General features: G+C 53.3%; 8 protein-coding genes across 8 annotated transcripts; 4 read left to right on the top strand and 4 right to left on the bottom strand.

Moving 5' to 3' along the window:
* Positions 1-4945: 4945 nt before the first annotated feature.
* Positions 4946-5696, top strand: CLAFUR5_06432 (uncharacterized protein; the record flags this gene model as incomplete). Its single annotated transcript, XM_047905580.1, has 2 exons — positions 4946-5011; positions 5067-5696. The coding sequence occupies 2 exons, from the start codon at positions 4946-4948 to the stop codon at positions 5694-5696; spliced, it is 696 nt and encodes a 231-aa protein (XP_047762715.1).
* A 633-nt stretch (positions 5697-6329) lies between these two features.
* Positions 6330-7071, top strand: CLAFUR5_06431 (uncharacterized protein; the record flags this gene model as incomplete). The annotated part of the gene is made up of 2 exons (XM_047905579.1): positions 6330-6655; positions 6711-7071. 2 exons carry the CDS (start codon positions 6330-6332, stop codon positions 7069-7071), a joined length of 687 nt encoding a protein of 228 aa, XP_047762329.1.
* Positions 7072-7647: 576 nt separating this feature from the next.
* Positions 7648-8421, top strand: CLAFUR5_06430 (uncharacterized protein; the record flags this gene model as incomplete). The annotated part of the gene is made up of 1 exon (XM_047905578.1): positions 7648-8421. The coding sequence occupies one exon, from the start codon at positions 7648-7650 to the stop codon at positions 8419-8421; it is 774 nt and encodes a 257-aa protein (XP_047761575.1).
* A 1060-nt stretch (positions 8422-9481) lies between these two features.
* On the bottom strand, positions 9482-10228 carry CLAFUR5_06429 (uncharacterized protein; the record flags this gene model as incomplete). Its single annotated transcript, XM_047905577.1, has 1 exon — positions 9482-10228. The coding sequence occupies one exon, from the start codon at positions 10226-10228 to the stop codon at positions 9482-9484; it is 747 nt and encodes a 248-aa protein (XP_047762208.1).
* Positions 10229-10347: 119 nt separating this feature from the next.
* On the bottom strand, positions 10348-10932 carry CLAFUR5_06428 (Vegetative incompatibility protein HET-E-1; the record flags this gene model as incomplete). Its single annotated transcript, XM_047905576.1, has 1 exon — positions 10348-10932. The coding sequence occupies one exon, from the start codon at positions 10930-10932 to the stop codon at positions 10348-10350; it is 585 nt and encodes a 194-aa protein (XP_047761917.1).
* Positions 10933-11644: 712 nt separating this feature from the next.
* On the bottom strand, positions 11645-12526 carry CLAFUR5_06427 (uncharacterized protein; the record flags this gene model as incomplete). The annotated part of the gene is made up of 1 exon (XM_047905575.1): positions 11645-12526. One exon carries the CDS (start codon positions 12524-12526, stop codon positions 11645-11647), a length of 882 nt encoding a protein of 293 aa, XP_047762100.1.
* Positions 12527-13471: 945 nt separating this feature from the next.
* Positions 13472-14927, top strand: CLAFUR5_06426 (Pyruvate dehydrogenase E1 component subunit alpha, mitochondrial; the record flags this gene model as incomplete). The annotated part of the gene is made up of 4 exons (XM_047905574.1): positions 13472-13603; positions 13660-13793; positions 13849-14303; positions 14356-14927. The coding sequence occupies 4 exons, from the start codon at positions 13472-13474 to the stop codon at positions 14925-14927; spliced, it is 1293 nt and encodes a 430-aa protein (XP_047762110.1).
* Positions 14928-17310: 2383 nt separating this feature from the next.
* CLAFUR5_06425 (NADP-dependent alcohol dehydrogenase 7) lies at positions 17311-18647 on the bottom strand (the record flags this gene model as incomplete). The annotated part of the gene is made up of 4 exons (XM_047905573.1): positions 17311-17684; positions 17796-17867; positions 17978-18415; positions 18464-18647. The coding sequence occupies 4 exons, from the start codon at positions 18645-18647 to the stop codon at positions 17311-17313; spliced, it is 1068 nt and encodes a 355-aa protein (XP_047762101.1).
* Positions 18648-18707: the final 60 nt, after the last annotated feature.

The raw sequence follows: 18707 nt of genomic DNA, 5'->3' as shown, positions 1-18707 counted from the left end.
TGGAAGACCCCATTCGAATTGGCAACAGGACGAATTCCGAACGTGGGTCACATGGTGGTGTATGGCTCCCTTGCATACGTGTTCATCCATGGACCAGATCAGCCTGGCAAGAGCGAGAAACTCCAAGAGAGAGCGCTCATAGGCTACCTTGTGGGATACGACTCCACTAACATCTACCGCGTATGGGACCCATCAAAAGATAGGGTTATGCGAGTCAAGGACGTCCTCTTCGATGAGACCACGTTCTATGACCCATCACGCCTGACAGCAGGGTACACGACCCCTGTCGAGAACATCGCAACAGCGGAACCGGCTGAAGAGCCTGAACAATACTACGACCTGTATGTCGCTCATCACGAGCAAGACACAGCACAGGCCGAGGGGGTGGAAGAACAGGCTCAGCAGCCGCACACCCAACAACCTCGAGACGCCCACCAAAAGCTCCTTGGGCAAGAACCACACTGGCCGCAACACCGCGAGTCAGCAACATATAACCAAAAAGACCGGCAAATCGAGCACGTAACAGATCACGTGACTCAAGACAACACACAGCAGTCAGCACCCAACACCACTGACTACTACGATACCCTGCAGCAGCAGATAATGGATGCCCTCACCGCAGAAGACCGTGAGGAGATCATGGGCAACACGGACCCTGATCGCGAGCCATATCCATTCACATTCACACCACCAGAAGACGCGTTAACACACAACGCGTCCAACACACCACTCTTCCCCCTAGAGCCAGAGCTCTACACACCAGAGGAGTCCAACTATGCAGTCACAGAGAATGGAAAGCGCCTACGAACGGCCTACTTCCACCATGCACTGCACCAGATCATGGTCGCTAATGTAATCATCGGCCAGATGTCCGGCATACGACCCAGAACACGCGCCTATCGCGACAAGAGCGATCGAAGCCCTACACGAAGAGGCAACAGCCCTCTAAGGCGTGTCAACACCACTACCTCTATGCACCGCGATGACCTTCCGCCCGAACCTTCTAACTACCGAGCCGCTATGAAACACCGCTTCTCCCAACAGTGGATCGAAGCTATGGCCAAGGAGTTTGCCAAAGCCCTGGCAACAGGCACATTCAGATGGGCAACAAAGGAAGAGAAGGATCAGGATGCTCAGCAAGAGGAGGGACTTCAGCCACTACTGCCGCTCAAGTGGGTGTACAAATACAAACTGGACGAGCACGGCATGCTGAAGAGCTTCAAGGCTAGGCTATGCGCAAGAGGCGATTTGCAAGGAACACACTTAGACACATACGCCGCCACACTGCCAGCAAGCATGTTCCGCCTCTGCTGTGCTATGGCCGCGAGCTTCGACCTAGAAGCCGAACAATTCGATGTTGTCAACGCCTTCCTGAACTCGGACCTGCCATACACCATGTATCTGCAACCACCTCCTGGAATCGACAGGCCATCCCATGGACACGCCCTCAAGCTGGTCAAGGCCCTCTACGGTCTGAAGGAGTCCCCTTTATTGTGGTACAACTCCCTAACCGAGACGCTGGCCTCCCTTGGACTAGTACCCCTGTCGGACTCCGAATGCATCTACCATGACAACAAGGTTATGTTCTTCTTTTACGTTGACGACCTGGTTATGCTCTACCACCGCAAGCACAAGGCCCATGCTGCCAACATCAAGCAGCGGCTGCTTGCCAAGTACGAGATGCACGAGCTCGGTGATCTCTCCTGGTTCCTAGGAATCAAGGTTACGCGCGACAGAAACAAGCGCTTGCTGTGGCTCTCTCAAGAAGACTACATTGAGAAGCTAGCCGCCAAATTCAGCATATCCACGAATGCACGCAAAACGACAGTGCCAGTAGATCAACACCTTGATTGGACCGTTCCAGAGGGTCATCAACCCACCTCTATCGCCATCCTTGCGTACCAACAACGTATAGGATCCCTCAACTTCGCCGCCACACACACGCGGCCTGACATCGCCTTTTCCTTGTCCATGCTATCGCAGTATCTGACCAAGCCAACTGAGACACACCTCAAGCTTGCAGATCAGTGCTTGCGCTATCTCCTGGAGACCAAGAACCTCTGCCTTGTATATGGCGCCAGCAAACACATCACTGGCCTTCACAGCCAACCAGAGCACCTCGGTAGCAACCACGAGTTCTTTGGAGCATCGGACGCGTCCTACGGCATGAATAATGACAGGACCAGCTCAAATGGCTGGGTCTTCATGCTGTTCGGTGGACCAGTGGATTATAAGGCATCTAAACAAATCACTGTCACCAAGTCCTCAACAGAGGCTGAGCTACTCGGGCTTTCGCAAGCCGCCTCAGAGCTCATACAGTGGGAACGAGTCTTCGCTGAGATACACCTTCAGTTCAATCAGCGCACCCACTTGTACTGCGACAACACGCAGACCATCCGCCTTGTCAACCAACAAGGGCAAAAGCTTGACACGAAGCTACGCCACGTTGACATCCACCACCACTGGCTCCGACAGCGAGACCAGCGCGGAGACATTGAGATCAAGTATCTCAGCACCAACGACATGCCTGCAGACGGGCTGACCAAGCTGCTTCCACCACAGAAGCACAAGCACTTCGTCAAGCTGCTCAATATGGCTGAGGAAGGCGTGGACCCACGCACCTCAGTGCCCTCTGCAGCCGCATCAGGAGGTAACGGGCTAACAGACGCCTGAGAAGCCCGCAGCAGCGGCCTCACCTCATCTCGAAACGAACACCGAACGGCTTCATCTTTACGGACACCTCTCTGGAAGCGCCAGCAGGCGCAAAACACGGCCACCAGCAGCCACCAATGCTGTAGACGACAACGAAGCCAGGGCAAAGCATCCACCATTCACCGGTGCGGCCCTGGCACCATCATCAACAGGTGTTTCTCGGACTCCCATTGGCTAACAGCGCAAGGGCGAGAAACACCCCTGTCACCAGCAGCAGCGCGTCCAATCAGAAAGCGAGAAACGCCTCCAACTTGCTGCTAGCTACAACACTACCACCTTGTCACCACATCATCCGCTGCTTTCGCACCTCACACATAGCACACACTTGCCCAAAACAAAAAGGTGTCACCACCCTGAGGTGATGGACCTTTAAAAGTGCAGAAAGCAAGGCACCCCGAAGGTGCCTTTTCAACTTTCCGATACCGTTGCTCCGGTGTTACCTATTGGAGCCCCATTACACCTCACATGGTGCAAGCTCTGTCGTAGACAGCCCAGTGCATTGCGCCACTGACTAGTATCTCATACTCCCCAGGGGCAGAGCGAGCTCTCTCACCATTCGCCGGAGCGAAATAACTTGGCACAGAGCAATTATCGGACAATTCAATAAGTTGAGCGGACGACAATATATGTTTAAGCATACGATAGGACTAAGGCTACCCCTGGATTGAACTCAGGACCTCTGATGTTTGCCGGTGGGTGAGATGATTGCACACTCAAGTGAAAGTCCGTGCAACGGGACCATCACCTGAGCCATCTCACCGGCAACAGTCACACATTCTATGCTTTATTATATAGGTAACAATGGCAGCAGTGAAAGTGAGGAATGAGGGAAGGGGTACAAAGCTCACCTCACTTCACTTGAAACAGCTGACTTACCCTCACTGCAGCAGCAGCAACACCGAGGGCCTGACGTCACTGCCATAGATAGGGGGGGTAGTTATGACAGGGTGCACGCGATCACATGGGAATCAGCTCATTCACTCCAGCGCACGAGCTGAGGGGGTGTGTCGCGATCCGAGCGTGCACATGGGCAACATCCCATCATCAAAACTTGAGGCCACGTACGCTAAGAATCAGGTGACTGATTAGTCACCTGCAGCCTCTTCAAGAGCAACACTTGTCCATTCTAGATAGACACATGCAATACACAACCTGCTTTTGAAACACCCTATATGAGCCCGTACAATAACTTCCCACACTTCTAACGTGATATACTATACTATCGGTTAAAGAGCTAGGTAATATTAAGACACCTTAGTAGACCTATATAGTAAGAAGGTTATAATATCTTACGTTACTACGGTTATTATATAAGGGCTACTAAAACTATCTAATAATACTACCTATATAGATATGTCTTACGGCGGATACTTAACTCCGAGTAGGCTATCCCCGTCTTAAAATATGCTATTAGCGGTTATAAACCTCTAAAGGTAAGCGTAGTAGAGTAGAGCTCTCTACTAACCCTTCTAGACTATAAAGTAGCGTACGATCTACGCTACCGCTACCCGACGTATAGTACTTATCATACGACGACATCGAGTTCGCCAATAGGCACGGTGCGGTAGGTCACGTGACCCTAAAACTTGAATGTTGACCAATCAGAGCGGGCGCCAAGGCTAGTCAGGGCTGGTATTACTCCGGTGTGGCTAGCGCTCGGTCGCTACGCTTAACAACCATTCTCGTGCTAAAGCGGGACGCTGCCCTATTGCGCCACACGCCGTAGCTTGCCCTTCAAGGCCTTCAACAGCAGGAACAAAACTTAGACACAATCTCGCCGGGAGCGAGAGCAGTCGTAAGACTTCATACACGCTGCCTCGCGCTCCAAGCGGTTCCCGCGCTGGTGCATGCCTGCGTGGCCGCATTGTCTGCAGCATACCTGACTCGGTGTGCTTGCAGGCGAGGAGTGGGATGTTTGGCTAAGAGCCGCACCTCATTCGCTCACTTCTCTATGACATCCCACGCCTGACCACGACGCCAGGTAAGACCGACAACCAGATTCTCTAGTATCTGCGGTGCAGCCTGCACTGGAGGCGCCTCTGGCGACGACGGCCACTCACGAGACGGTGCTTGAAGCTGTATGACTTCGATTACACAACCGTAGCCGCGGCTGAAGGCCACGCATCACGGCATGTATACTGACTTGTCACGGGGTGCAGTGAGGCAGCCATGTATAACAATGTAGCTCTTCCTGTGCCTTTGGGCGTTTGCTTCGATAGTCCAATGCTTCAACATGGCGACAACTTCAACTCCCGAATCATACTCGACGCCGGCAACATCAACTCCCCCGCCGGCAAATGTAAGGTTCACTCTGCGAACCACGTTCCCATAACCCACTAACAAGGAGCAATCAGAAACACCATCAGCCCACCAATAAGTCTATCAATGGCGCCTCAAGTTCGCTCCTAACCCTCCCGGCCGAGCTCCGTAATCACATCTACAGCCTCGTCGTGTGCAAGCACTTCACCATCGACATCCTGGACTCACGGGACCCGAGGAGGACATCCAAGAGGGTTGCTCAGCCAGCCCTGGCCAAAGTCTCGCGCCAGCTGAGACGGGAGGTGCTGCCAATGTTCTACGGCAACGCCTTCGAGCTAGACTGCACGCGATACTCACGATACCTCCGCCCTGTGTCGGTGCTGATGGACCTCGAACAACGAGAATTCCACTGCACCATGGAGCGGAATGAAGAAGTTCTCGAAGGATTCGAAACTGTTCGGCAGTGGTTACGGAGTATTGGTGCCAGGAATCGAAGACTTCTGCGCGAGGTTCTGGTCTGCTGTGCGGAGGAGGATGCGGGTCAGTTGGTTGAGATGGCTTTGGTGCGGTTTGATGTGATGAATCAATGCCTTACGGCTTGTGCGGATTATCCTCTGCTCGAAGGGTGGAGTTGGCAAGGGAGGAGCAGGACGGAGGATGTTTGTCCCGCGAATGTGAGGTATGGGGCTGGCTTGCAGCACTATCGGGTTGCTCTTGCAGAGTAAATACCCAGAGGTGGCATCTGTGATCAAGAAGATGATTGTGTTTGTTTGCGAGGTCGTTTGGCGATCCTGGTGGCTCAGGTGGCTGGTCAATGCGATGGCAGTTCTTCTTCATGCCAAGGAAGACGCGGGGTCACGTCCTCTTCGACACTCTACTTCGTTACGCCCTATCATCGACATTGGGAATCTGGTACCGAATACCGGATGGGCAAGATCAAAATTGATCTCATTGCTGCGGCGCGACGCGTTTGTGAACAGGTCGCGGCGACGATCCTCCACCTCGGGCGGAACGTTGGCAGAAATTGAACACACTCGCTCTTACCAACAACCACGTCTGACACCAGATTGCTACTTCCTCGGGCCCGTCGAATCAGTCTCTGTCATTGTCAAAGTCTTTGCTGTTGGTTTTACGGTCACAACAGGAAAGTTCATGGTCAGGCGACTTTATCGACTTGAACGCCAAGCATCGTCAGCGGGTTCTTCCAAGATTCCGGAAAGCATCCCAGATATCTCTGGACGATCTTGCACCTGATCCTGCAATTTGGCACTCACACCTACCACACTTCCAACATCGTCGCTTCGCTGCTATGAACTCCAATCTATCACAGAGAGCAGGTCCAGTGCGACGCGACGACGATGTGTCCAAGGCAAGAGGATAACATTGAAGTACATGTACATGTGCTTGCGCGCTGGTTTTGTTTGCTTCGAGTTTCCGCTCATACACCATACTCACCAGACTTCCTTGCATCCCTGCCGAGCCATCACTTCGATACCACCATGTCTTCCTCCAGCAGAACACTCACCATGACTACCTCGGCCACGCGAGCAGCCTCCTCGGTTGCGTCTGCTGTGGCAACTCAACTCAACCGCGATCATCACCATTCGGCATGGCATCGCTTCGGTCGATGGGTACTGACCGGTGTGTTCGTTGGTGTATTCGTCCTCGCATTGCTTTTGGGAGTGTGAGTAATCCATCTCCATCCAAACTGCAGAGTCCATACTAATAAAGCGCCGCAGCTGCGTCTTCCTCTGCATGAAGCGCAGAAAGAGCGAAAAGGCAGCCAAGGGCAGCACAGGAGGAACAGAAATCACCTACAACAAATGCCACAACGACGATGGCCTCGTCGAGGACCGCTACGGATCGCGATCCACCCATGATACCAGGAGAAGTGCACCGGTCATGAACAACGCTCCCGTCTATGCAGTTCACCCGGCCAATGTCACCGCGCCAGCAACGACAGGTGCCGATCCCTACCACAACGTGACCGACCCTGCTACCAGCAACGGATATCACGTCACGAATGGAGCTCCGGAGATGGTTCAAGCGACTCACGGTACAGGTGCTGGGAACAACGTGCCACCGATCGTTCACCCGTAGATGAGCGATGAGGGATGTATATGGACTGATGGTTACGAGGAGCAATGATGGACGCCTGGCGCTAATACCTAATAGTCATTACTTTCGAGCTACTAATGATGAGATCCAGAAAAGCTATTTCACACTCTACAGCATGCTTCCGGCCGCCTACACGCCCTTACTTCTGGTGGCCATGGTCTTCCAAGTCTTCGATGGTCACGCCGATCTCGCCCCACAGCCTCGTACTCGCATGCATTGGCCTCAGGTCCCCCCAAATACTCTTGCATTCAACTCTAGTCTTTCTGCCCTCTACTGCAAAATCTGCCGACCTTGTCTGTTATGCCGTCTGCTGCCGTCGTCGTCACCTCGTACTCGCGACGGTCGTGGGTTGTTGCCTGGAGAGTCACTCTTTACAATACATTGTCCTTGCTTCCTTCTTTTCGATCTTGAACATGATTTCGCAAGCTCTCCTACTCAACAACTGACTTGTCTATCCCCTTTCGCAGGCAAGCCATCTATCACTTGAAAGGATTCCCATCTCACGCCACGGCACGGCACGGCACGGCAACCAACCTCAGCACAAAACACAACCTAGCCATGGCGGCGGCTACAGCAGATCTAACGCCGCTCCATCTTCGAGCTCGAGCAGCAAGACATTGGCAACAGAATCGCATGTCAGGCTACAGTCTCCGCCTCACCTGTCGGATCCTCCAACTCATCTCGGCAATCATCATCCTGGCAATATACAGCATCGACCTCCAGCACTTCACCACCACAAACAATCGCGCCCCAGCATCTTTCGCCTTCGCTGAGGTATCGGCCGGTCTATCGATCTCCCTATGCACGGTGCACTTCTGGTGGATCTTAAGGAGTACTTGGTGGTGTATCCCAGAATTCATGCTGGCCGTGCTATGGGCAGCACAGGCGGGTGTCTTCGGCATGATCTACCTCAGTGACACCACCACCCTAGACGAAGAGGACAAGGCGAGATTGGGGAGAATGAAAGCCGGAATCGCATTCGGACTCATCAGCATGATTCTGTGGCTGGTCAGCTTCGTGCAGAGTCTGGTTTGGGGATGTCAGAGGCGGAAGACGAAAGCTGGGATCAAGAGGGAAGTGTCATTTCAGAGGGCTTTGGAGGGGTTGAAGGAGCAGAGGATGGTTGAGAGTGTCGAGTCGTCGAGGTATGAGCCGGTGGAGAATGACGTTGAGCAGGAAAGGAAGCGGACGGGATCTGAGGGAGGAGATGCAGACGTTCAGGATGCTGTGCAGCCTCCTGCTTATCAGGCTGTCGTGCATGATGTGCTTCCGTCGCCGGAACGGTGTCAGCTTGAGGTGTTGACGAAGTGGCAGGGTAGAGGTGGTGCTTGAGGTTCTTCTGTAGTCTTTCGTGAACTCTAACCTGTGGTCGGTCGTAGATACTGTGTGGTATGTACATGTATGTGGGAGCATAGCGCAATACTATTTGAATCCCATCTTCTAATTTCAAGGAATAAATTACCGTCAAGGCCTTGCATCCAATCTGCGAGGTAGTTTCGATAAAGATGATCGTCGAAGTAGTGATCCATGCACGGGTACTATCTCGCAGCCGTCGGGGCCTTCTTCCGTCGCAGCTCTTCTACATCACGACTGTGGCAATCTTCTGCTGACTAGTAGACCTCTGTTGGTACTCGTAATACATGCGATGCCGCCGCTTCACGTTGGCAAGGAAGTTGTCGCGTCGGACCCAGATGTTAAGCCGATCCATAATGGGGCAAAGTGTGCAGGTCCACGACATCGCTGACGCAGTGATGTACTGCATGAAATGTTGGGTTTGAAGATGTTCGTTCAATGCGTCCGCTCCAATGAACCTAATCGATGTACAGTCCGGCTCCGTGCACACGAAATGGCGGATATGGGCCAGAGCATGATTTCTATAGATTCATCAGCCTCAGCACGCGTAACTAGACATCTGATCCATACCTGGCGTCTGCCTCGTCTTTGGCCATGTATAAGCATGCTGGCTGCGAGCACATACCAATACGCCGCTTGCCCTGGTCCATGCCGCGTATTGGGCAATACTATTGGCTCCGTGTACCCCTGTACGGAGATATGTTGCCGCTGCGTCGTTGCAGTTTGTATTGCCGGAACCCCTATTTCCGAGCGGTATCGCTGCCCAGAAGGGCCCGTGACTGAACTCTCGTGGAAATTGGATGTGCTCGTGGCGACGTAGTAGATGCCTGGATGAGGGGCGACAGGAACGTTGCGGAGTTGATGCTCGAACGCTCGCGCCAGGCATCGTGGAATACCACAGTCCTGCGACACCGCCGGGTCAAGGAAAGGATCGCCGTGTGTCAGCATGTATTGAATGCAACAAGGGCTGTGAGACCTCCATACCGTCAAGCCAGTTGGCAAGATCAGCTTTCGTTGTGTTCGATATATGCCCATTCCTTCACCGGAGTGACATTTCTTTGCTTCCCTGGCCCTCAGAGTCATCATCTGAGTAGTCCAAGTAAGGGTTATGATCCGGGTTTATGCAATTCGCCATGTGCGTTTTGTTCTGCTCCGCTTTAGCTTCCAGCGCATCAAAAAGCGCGTCACGAATACCATTTGTCGTACAACGCTCGTCGCGCAGGGCTGCAGCAACTTTGGTCGTACAACTATCCGTAGAAGAGACATGAACGTTGATCATTTTGTGCCCGCATTCTGTCAGGGTTTCTAGCATCGAAAATGTTCCGTGCTTAAAATTGATACAAGATGCTCCAGGCTCAGAGTATATGGCTCCAATAGTGGTGCACATGATCATCTCGTAGTGACCGCAGCTATGCCTTTGAGAGAGCACGAGCAGACACAGCTTTAACGTATTGCCCATAGATCTTATGCAGCAGTTGAGAGAGATGATCAATAGCTTGCCAGGATACGGGAGGCCGACCTGTGACTCCAAGGCCGATGCTGCCTTCAACTTGATCTCTAGTCCCTGATTGGTAATGCCATACGGCAAGCGTTCGACGATGGGATAGATCATGGTGGCAGACGAGAGCGCAAAATCTCTGGGATGACTCGACAGGATACAGCTGTGCTTCTCGACTCCTGGGATACCTTCTCGCCAAGCGAAGAGTGTCTCATCGTTAGACGTCTTGATGAGTTCTTGCTGTAGCCTCTGCCAAGCGTGACGACCCTCACCATAGAGCAGCGGCATGTTAACTCCCAAGAGGCCAAGAAGGCAGTAGGCGATATCCTCCTCTCTGGATGTCGCGCGTCGGGCCATCCAGCTCAACTTTTGAGCGATACTGAACCCATTCAATGCCTCCGGGTCCATTAGAACTTGCTTGGGATGCATGTAATGGCTGTGATTCTGTTGAGGAACGGCTGGACCCTATGAGACCACGGGCCTTGCTTCAGTCCCAGATCCTGCCAGTCTGCAGAAACAAACTTCAACTTGCGCGGTGCTATCAGCTCCTGTAACGTCCAGCCACGACGAAACCAGCGCGAGTCTGCAAACTGCTGATTCGAAAGACGACACGACTGGCAGCGACGCTTGCATTTCCGCGCGCATGGCACGATGGTCACGTCTGCCAAGTGCACCACACAGAGCGTCGCATAGGCGTACCACTGGTACATTGAGTTGATAAATTCGGTCAGTTCTGCGCTGCTCTCCTTGTTGATGAAACACGTGTCGACCCACGCCCACTCGACTGGCTCCTGTGTGTAGGTCACATCGCGGAGATGAGTGCAAAAATCCGTGACCTTGGATTGTCGTTGACGTCCATGCTGCTGGTCTGCCTGATATGTCTTCAATGACACTTCTTGATCGCCCCAGCGATGAGAAAGTATGCCATATGGTGGTATTTCGGCACTATAGAATGTCTTCAATTCCTCCGTGAAGATATTGATGAGACGCATCTTTCGAACGCGGACAGCGGAATAAAGCCAATGAGGAAGTATCGTCGGCTCATCGAGCCTTATCATGTATGGAATGGAAGCTGACTGAGCTGAGTCGCGTGTACAGCCGCAGTAACATGGTTTGACGCGCGAAAGAGCGGTGCTAGCTGGCAAGTGCCGCTCCCAACGGCATGGCCTGCGTACAGTCGATGATGGAAGAGGTGATGTCGGTCGTGGAGGTGATGTTTTGTTGTCTCAGCGTTCGAACAAGAATGAGGTGGAAATAAGGTTCCGTCCGATCAGGCAAATGCAGGAAAGCAGGAAAGCAGGAAAGTCGCAAGTAGAAGGAACTTCAAGGCAGGAAGGCACGAAGCCACTTTTCCCAAGAACCGGGCACGAGGGCCAATCTCCGTCGACATGCGAGGAATGAGATCGGAGCAAGCGAACGTACACACACTCGCCGTGCGCCCACGAACCAAGTTCCTGGCACGCCTTGTTCAAATGACAGCTTCGTCATTGAACATGAACCGTGATTAGCTTGTCACTGTCCATTCTTCGCTAGATGCCGTTCGCAGCAATGCATTAGGTCTATGATGAATTAGCACTCCCTGTTAGATATCCCTCATGTCTACGCCTTGTATACCCAACCCAGCCCGTGGGCTGCGAAAAAAAAAATCCAAAGAGAACCCAGCCTGGTATCATAACTCAAAGAAATCATTCCTACCCATGCCTTTCAAAGCCGCAATCGCGCCAGCCTGATATTCGCCTCCAGAATGCTCTTTCCCATGTCGCGCACGACTTTCGCATATTCCTCTTTCTTTCCAACATATTCCAGATACTTCTCCAGCTTCTCCACCAGCCGCACCGTCCGACAGCACTGCTTCTTCGCCTTGCCTATCAGCGCCTTCATATCTCCCTTTGCGGCAGCCGTCTTGCAATCCCAGTCCCAGCTAAAGTACTCCATCTCGCAGAACACTGCGAATCGTCGCGTCTGCGTGACGCTGTCCTCGACGCGCGAGAGGACTTTGGGCGCGTGGGCTATGGCGACGTTTTTGGCTTCGTTCGTGAGGGAGTCGTCGTGGTCTGTTGGGCCGAGGATGGCGATCGGTTCGGGCTCGTAGCGTGTGTTGCCGAGCAGTTCGACGTAGTAGCGCGGGAGACTGTCTGTGTTTGCGGCCCATGTGGTTTTGTGGAGGTACACGTCTTCGTACTGTGGTGGGTATATGACCCTGTAGCGCTTCTTTCGCAGAGGGTCTGGGTTGTGATGTAGTGTCGCGTTCGTCATTGATGGGCCTGTGAGCAGCTTCCATGGCGTGGGAATGTCCTCAACGCGTACAAAGTAGTTCAATACTGGTGGTAGGCATGGTTCGGCGAAGAAGCGGTCGGCAGGTATGAGCGCCAAATCTGAAGGAGTTTTATGTGTGGTTGTGCCACGGCGGAGGGAGTCGTACGATGGTGGTACTTCGAATGAATCGATATTGTCATCAAAAGGGTCCATGATGGGATCGTAAAAGTCCCAAGCAAATCTGCGGTCCCAAGATTGGTGCTGTTGTGCGTCTTTCTTCGCGGACTGTTGATTAAAAGAAGCAGAGTACGAGAGGAGATTAGAAGGCATGATGGGGGAAGACCGGGTTTGTTCCTGACTCTGGAAGCTTGCTGGCCTTCACATGGATGCTGGGAGTTGCAGCCCCGGACAGGGTAAGGCAAGACAAGTAAGACCGGAGGCAGAACAAAGAGCAGGGGGAGTGTGCAGCATCCAAGACAAGAGCGACGCAAACCTTGGCTCTTTGGTGGATATGACCTACTTTGTTTGCTGCCAGCATTGCTGCGAGTGGCTCAGTGGGAGTTGGGCGTTGTCTCAAGCAGGTATGCAAAACGTGGATGTAGCGAAAGTTCACGCGGATAAAGTGAAAGTTCACGCGGATAAGGCCCAGGATGACCTTGCGGAGGGTCTGCTGCAAAATGATGCATTCCTTTGTTGTTGGGCTGCGGTGGCCGTTTTGACAAGGCACGTGATGACAGTGGCTGCAAATAGACGTATGGACATGGTCGCGATACCACGAAGTTGATGGATGGCGACGGTCCTGGTTGTCGCAAGGCGCTTCGTCGTCTCCAAGAGTCCTGGCCGCCCGGCGTTGCCCAATCCTGCTGGGCGCCACTGCTCTGCCGGGCACGTGGCAGGCTTGATAGCACATGTCGATTGATTTCGTCGAATCCGGTCAATGTGATAAGGCCGTTCGTTGGACGTCCTCACTAACAATTAGGCGCGATGAGACACCAAGAGATGTACATGTAGTTCGAGATAGCAATGCCAAGTGGAGTGCTTGGAAGTAGTCGTGCTGCTGATCTAATTTGAACCCATTCGGACGGACCGCAGCTCGGAAACAGACGGGAAGTGTCCCGATTCCCGACAAATTCACCTCAACGAAGGTCTTTGAGCTAGCTAGCAGCAGTGCTGGAGCTCACAACACCTCACCTATCTCGCCACTTCCAACACCTCCTCCACGACCACCTCCACCTCCTCTCCCTGCCTCACATCTCACAGCAGGGGCCATTGAGGATGTTGTCCAGATTCGCGCCGCGCGCATTCGCCGCGCCCATCAGACACAATGCCGCCAGGCTCACTCCCGCAGTGAGGACCGTCACCACCGACGCCGCAAGCAGTCACGTTGAGAAGAGCGATGTTCCTTCAGTACGGATTACCATTGCGATTATGGTGATATGTATTCCAGCTAACCCGCAGCTCAGGAAGACGACAAGCCTTTCCAGGTCCGACTCAACGATGAGGCATTCGAGACATATGAGATGGACCCGCCTTCATACACCCTCGACACCACCAAGAAAGAGCTGAAGCAGATGTACTACGACATGGTCGCAGTCCGGTATGTGGGGGAGAAGACATATCACCAGGGGGTCACGGCTAACGGTATATCCCAGACGAATGGAAATGGCCGCCGACAGACTGTACAAGGAAAAGAAGATTCGCGGTTTCTGTCACTTGTCCACCGGCCAGGAAGCTGTCGCAGTCGGTATCGAACACGCCATCACCAAGCAGGACCACATCATCACCGCCTACCGATGCCACGGTTTCGCCATGATGCGTGGAGGCACAGTTCGATCAATCATTGGTGAGCTACTCGGCCGAAGAGAGGGTATCGCATACGGCAAGGGTGGCTCTATGCACATGTTCTCCACTGGATTCTACGGTGGCAACGGTATTGTCGGTGCCCAAGTGCCCGTTGGTGCCGGTATTGCATTTGCGAACAAGTACGAGGACAAGAAGAACGTCACCTTGAGCTTGTACGGTGACGGTGCCAGCAACCAGGGTCAAGTATTTGAAGCTTTCAACATGGCCAAGCTTTGGGATCTGCCAGTCATCTTCGGCTGCGAGAGTAAGTCATGCTTGTGCTGAGCTTATGAGTATTTGTAGCTAACGTCTCGCAGACAACAAGTACGGTATGGGTACTGCCGCCAACCGTGCTGCCGCCCTCACCGACTACTACAAGCGTGGTCAGTACATCCCAGGTCTCAAGATCAACGGTATGGATGTCCTCGCCGTCAAGGCCGCAGTCCAGCACGGCAAGGAATGGTGCGCCAACGGCAACGGTCCTCTCGTCCACGAATACGTCACCTACAGATACGGTGGTCACTCCATGTCCGATCCAGGAACCACATACCGAACTCGCGAGGAGATCCAGCGCATGCGATCGACAAACGACCCAATTGCTGGACTGAAGCAGAAGCTCATCGAGTGGGGTGTCACATCTGAGGAGGAGCTCAAGGGCATTGACAAGGAGGCACGCAGCCACGTCGACGAGGAGGTCGCAGCAGCAGAGGCCATGGAGCCACCGCCAGCTACACCAGAGGTGCTGTTCGAGGACATTTACGTGAGAGGATCCGAGCCACAATTCCTCCGAGGACGAATCCCCGAGGAGAACTTCTACTACCCAGAGAGGGAACTGCAGATCCCAAAGAGCCCAGCACAGACACTGGCGCCGGGTGAGTCGAGCTTGTAAGGGCGACGGACTGTGGAGTGTTACACGATCAAGTTTAGCGGTAGAGCATGAAAGGGTGTTCCGGGCTAGGCAAGGCGCTGGGAATGAGCTATTGAGCGAGAGAGTCGGTTCGACTTTTGCTTGTGCTGAGATCTAGCGACCACTTGCATATTGAGCAGAAGAGCAGGTCGAGCTTCTCATATGTTGTTTGTGACGATGCTGCACTGCAGACTTAAGGCTCAGTGACAAGGACCTATAGGTGCGACCCCCTTTACAGCCAACGTCTCCCGGCGCCGCAGTGCCACATCGGTGAGACCGGGAAACACGAGTAGATAGAGAGACTCGTGAGTTTGCTAAGTTTATTTAAAATCCAGCAGATCCGTCTCCGTACCATGTCCAAATTCTTCTCAACGCCCCATGCCTTTACGAACACTGACTTGGGGCCCAAGTCAGTGTTCGTAAAGTCACGGTACAGCGATGGCTGGAGCAGACGTCTGCGCTGCCCCAATTGGGCTGCTACCCGATCGACGCCATTGCGTCTCAGTCAGGAGCGGCACTCTAAACTTCTTTGCCATACTCGGCGCTGCAAAATGGGCCCGTGGGACACTCTAGTATGCGCCGTTGCTCTCACTGATTGCGCCGCATTGGATGAGCTGCGACCACTCTGCCTTGTGTGCAGCCGCCAGGTGCTGTATCAAAGAGCATATCGCCGTGGCCTACACCCTCTTGCACATTTACTACGACACGATCATCGGGGTGCCCACGGTCTTTGATACATGGTGGCAAGAGGACTTTCGAGGCGTGTTCGCCTCACTCACACCTTATCAAATGGCGAAGAGACATAAAAGCTTTGGCCGGCCGGAGAGTTTGAATGCTGCACATCCTCTGCAGCCTGCAGCCACGATGAAGCTCCTTGGTCTCCTTTACCTCTTTGCGACTGGCGTGCTATGTCAGGATTGCTCGTTCGAAGATGTCCGGTACGAGCCCATGTGTCCTCCAGATCGGAGCTTTGCCGCGTGTTGTAATGGAACCTCACCTGAAACCGAAAAGGATTGCAAGCTTTGTATGTTGCTTGTCCAAATGTGCATGCGGCTTATTAGCTGACGAGGCCGTAGATGATCCATCAGTCTTCGAATGTGCTGCAGATAGAGTCGCTGCTCTAGATGCAACATGCCAAGGGAATGAGACACCAAGATGCTGCAGGCTGGGAGGTTTTAATGTTTGCAATGGCCATCATACTTCGTTTGGATTTGCTCCGCTGACTCTACTGCGTCTTCGTAGGCCACGCTCAAAGTCTCGAACCTCATCTGCGACGGTCCTGCTGTCTGTCCACCACTTGAGCCAGTGCCCTATTGCTGCGACTCGGAAGTTCCGACGACATCGCATCTTCTCCAGACGAGCACCCTTTGTCAGACACGTACGCAAGCTGCCCAGTTTCCCCGTACACAGTGAGCTTATATCTCTCCAGCAGCACCACCCCTCCCGTCTGCCTCTTCTGCACACACTCAATCCTGTCTCAATGCAGGTCGAGCACCTAGATGCTGTGATGTCACTTCCTACGTGAGTACCAGTCAAGCCAGCAACGCTGTCATCTGACGATCCAATAGACATATAACACCACAATATCGACCACTGTCCAAACGACCGATGGCGAGATGGTGACTATGACACTCGACCCTGCTCTAACGAGCACTGTCACGACGTCTACGACGACCTGCAACGGCTTCCGACCTTCTGAAGGGCCAACTCAACCAAGTTGCACTTCGACTCCAGCGTCTTGCACCTCGACGACCACCACCCCAACAGCTCCAACTCCAACTCCAACTCCAACTGTACCGACTCCAATACCCACTGCATCCCCTCTGTGCCGCAAATACGACCAACAGCATTGCTGCAAGTCTAGGACAATCGGCATGGGATTCGGTTGTGTACTCGGTAAGTGAGCTCGGTGTGATGAAAAAGCTAGGACATAGCTAATACCAACCGCAGTCCCAGCTCCACTTCCATCCGACCAGGAAGCGTTCTTCGAGTACTGTCTAGCTGAGGGCACACAAGACCTCTGCTGCTTTGCAGGACTCGAGTATCCCCGTGGAATCGGTCTCTTTTGTGTGGACCCTCGGTAGGTAGCCTAAGGATGGGATGCCGTAGCTAGCGCCATGACTATTTGATACGTTCTGGTCTGACATCCTTCTTAAAGAGTGAATTGTGTGCGAACAAGATTGCTTCGAAGGGTTAGCGAGCATCAAAGCAGCGACCACGATGCGTCACATCGTGTCATCATTCTGGTATGTTTGCCATCGCTTGGACACCTGTAGGAAGTGGATGCTCGCGGAAGCCTTTCATGATCATGCATTCAATCCAGAGGTCGATTATAGTAGCTACAGCTCCTCCTCTCATACCAAATCTAGTTGCAGAGAACATATCTGTACCTTGGCTTGCCCTCTTCAAAGTCGACCACAACTTGGTTGGCGTCCTTCATAGGCCTCTTCTCAATCCAAGGCTTGACGTTCTGCTTGGCAGCCAGTTCAAACATCTCCCGGATCTCCGCTGGCGAGCCGATCAGAGAACCCACGATCTTGACCTTCTTCATGATCAACGCGAAAGCTGCGAAGCCTGGCAGTGGGTCGTCTGGTGCTCCGACTGTGACGAGTGTGCCGCCGACATCGAGCAGGGAAAGGTAGCCAGATAGTGGCATCTTGGGCGATGAGACGGTGCTGACGATGACATCGAGGGAGTTGGCGTGTGCGGTCTCCCAGCCTTCTTCCTCTGTGGCGATCACTAAAGGTAAGGTATGTTAGCCCAAGTGTCTCAGACGAAGGGTGCAGAAGCAATGAGTGCCCAGGGTGTCTCAGGTGCCTCATCAAGGCTTCTGCACTTGACCTTACTCACTTTCGTCGGCTCCCATCTTGAGAGCATCGTCCTTCTTCTTGAGGTTCCTCGAGATGGCGACGACCTTATCCGCTGCCAAACAGAAGGGCGTTAGCTATACTCGAAATCCACGTAGCAATGTCTTAGCGGATGGTGCCAGGCATGTCTGAGACAGACGATAGCTTCTACTCTTCGGAACTTACCTCCCATAGCTTTCGCGAACATCAAGCCCATGTGTCCTAGTCCACCCACACCGATTATTCCGACACGCTTGCCAGGGCCAACTCCGTTCTGCTTTAGTGGCGCATAGACTGTGACACCACCACACAGCATAGGTGCTGCCTCTTCGGATGGGATGGCTTCTGGGATCTTGAAGACGAAGTGGCCTTGTCCACGCCAGTACTTGGCGTATCCACCTTGCGCTTTGCTTCCATCCGGCCACTTTCCGCCGTAGGTCATCACGAAGTTGTTCTTGCAGTACTGCTCGTCATCGGACTGGCACTGGTCACAGTCGCGGCGAAGGCAGGACCCCGCTTGGGCGCCCACACCAACACGGTCACCCTCCTTGATGCCGGTCTTGACGTTCTTGCCGACACGGATTGCCTTGCCGACGATCTCGTGGCCAACTACCACAGGGTAGTCTGAGAGATGTCAGTAGATATTTCGAAGTATCGCGAAATTAACCATACCTGTTGGTCCCCATCCGGATCGCAGGACGTGAATGTCGCTACCACAGACACCGCAGTGGCTGATCTCAATGTCGACATCGTCTTCGTTGAATGGCTTGGGGTCGTAGCCTTGCCAGACTATCTTGCCCTCAGCCGAGTGCTTGTCGAGACCGCACCATCCTTCGAATTGGCTGTCGCTTGCCATTTTGGATAGAAATCGTATGAGGTTGATTGGATTATCTAGCTGGAGTTGAGTGATTAAAGC

The sequence above is a fragment of the Fulvia fulva genome, chromosome 5 (assembly GCF_020509005.1).
Source record: "Fulvia fulva chromosome 5, complete sequence".
Taxonomy (NCBI): domain Eukaryota; kingdom Fungi; phylum Ascomycota; class Dothideomycetes; order Mycosphaerellales; family Mycosphaerellaceae; genus Fulvia; species Fulvia fulva.
This window is presented reverse-complemented; position numbering and strand designations above follow the sequence as displayed.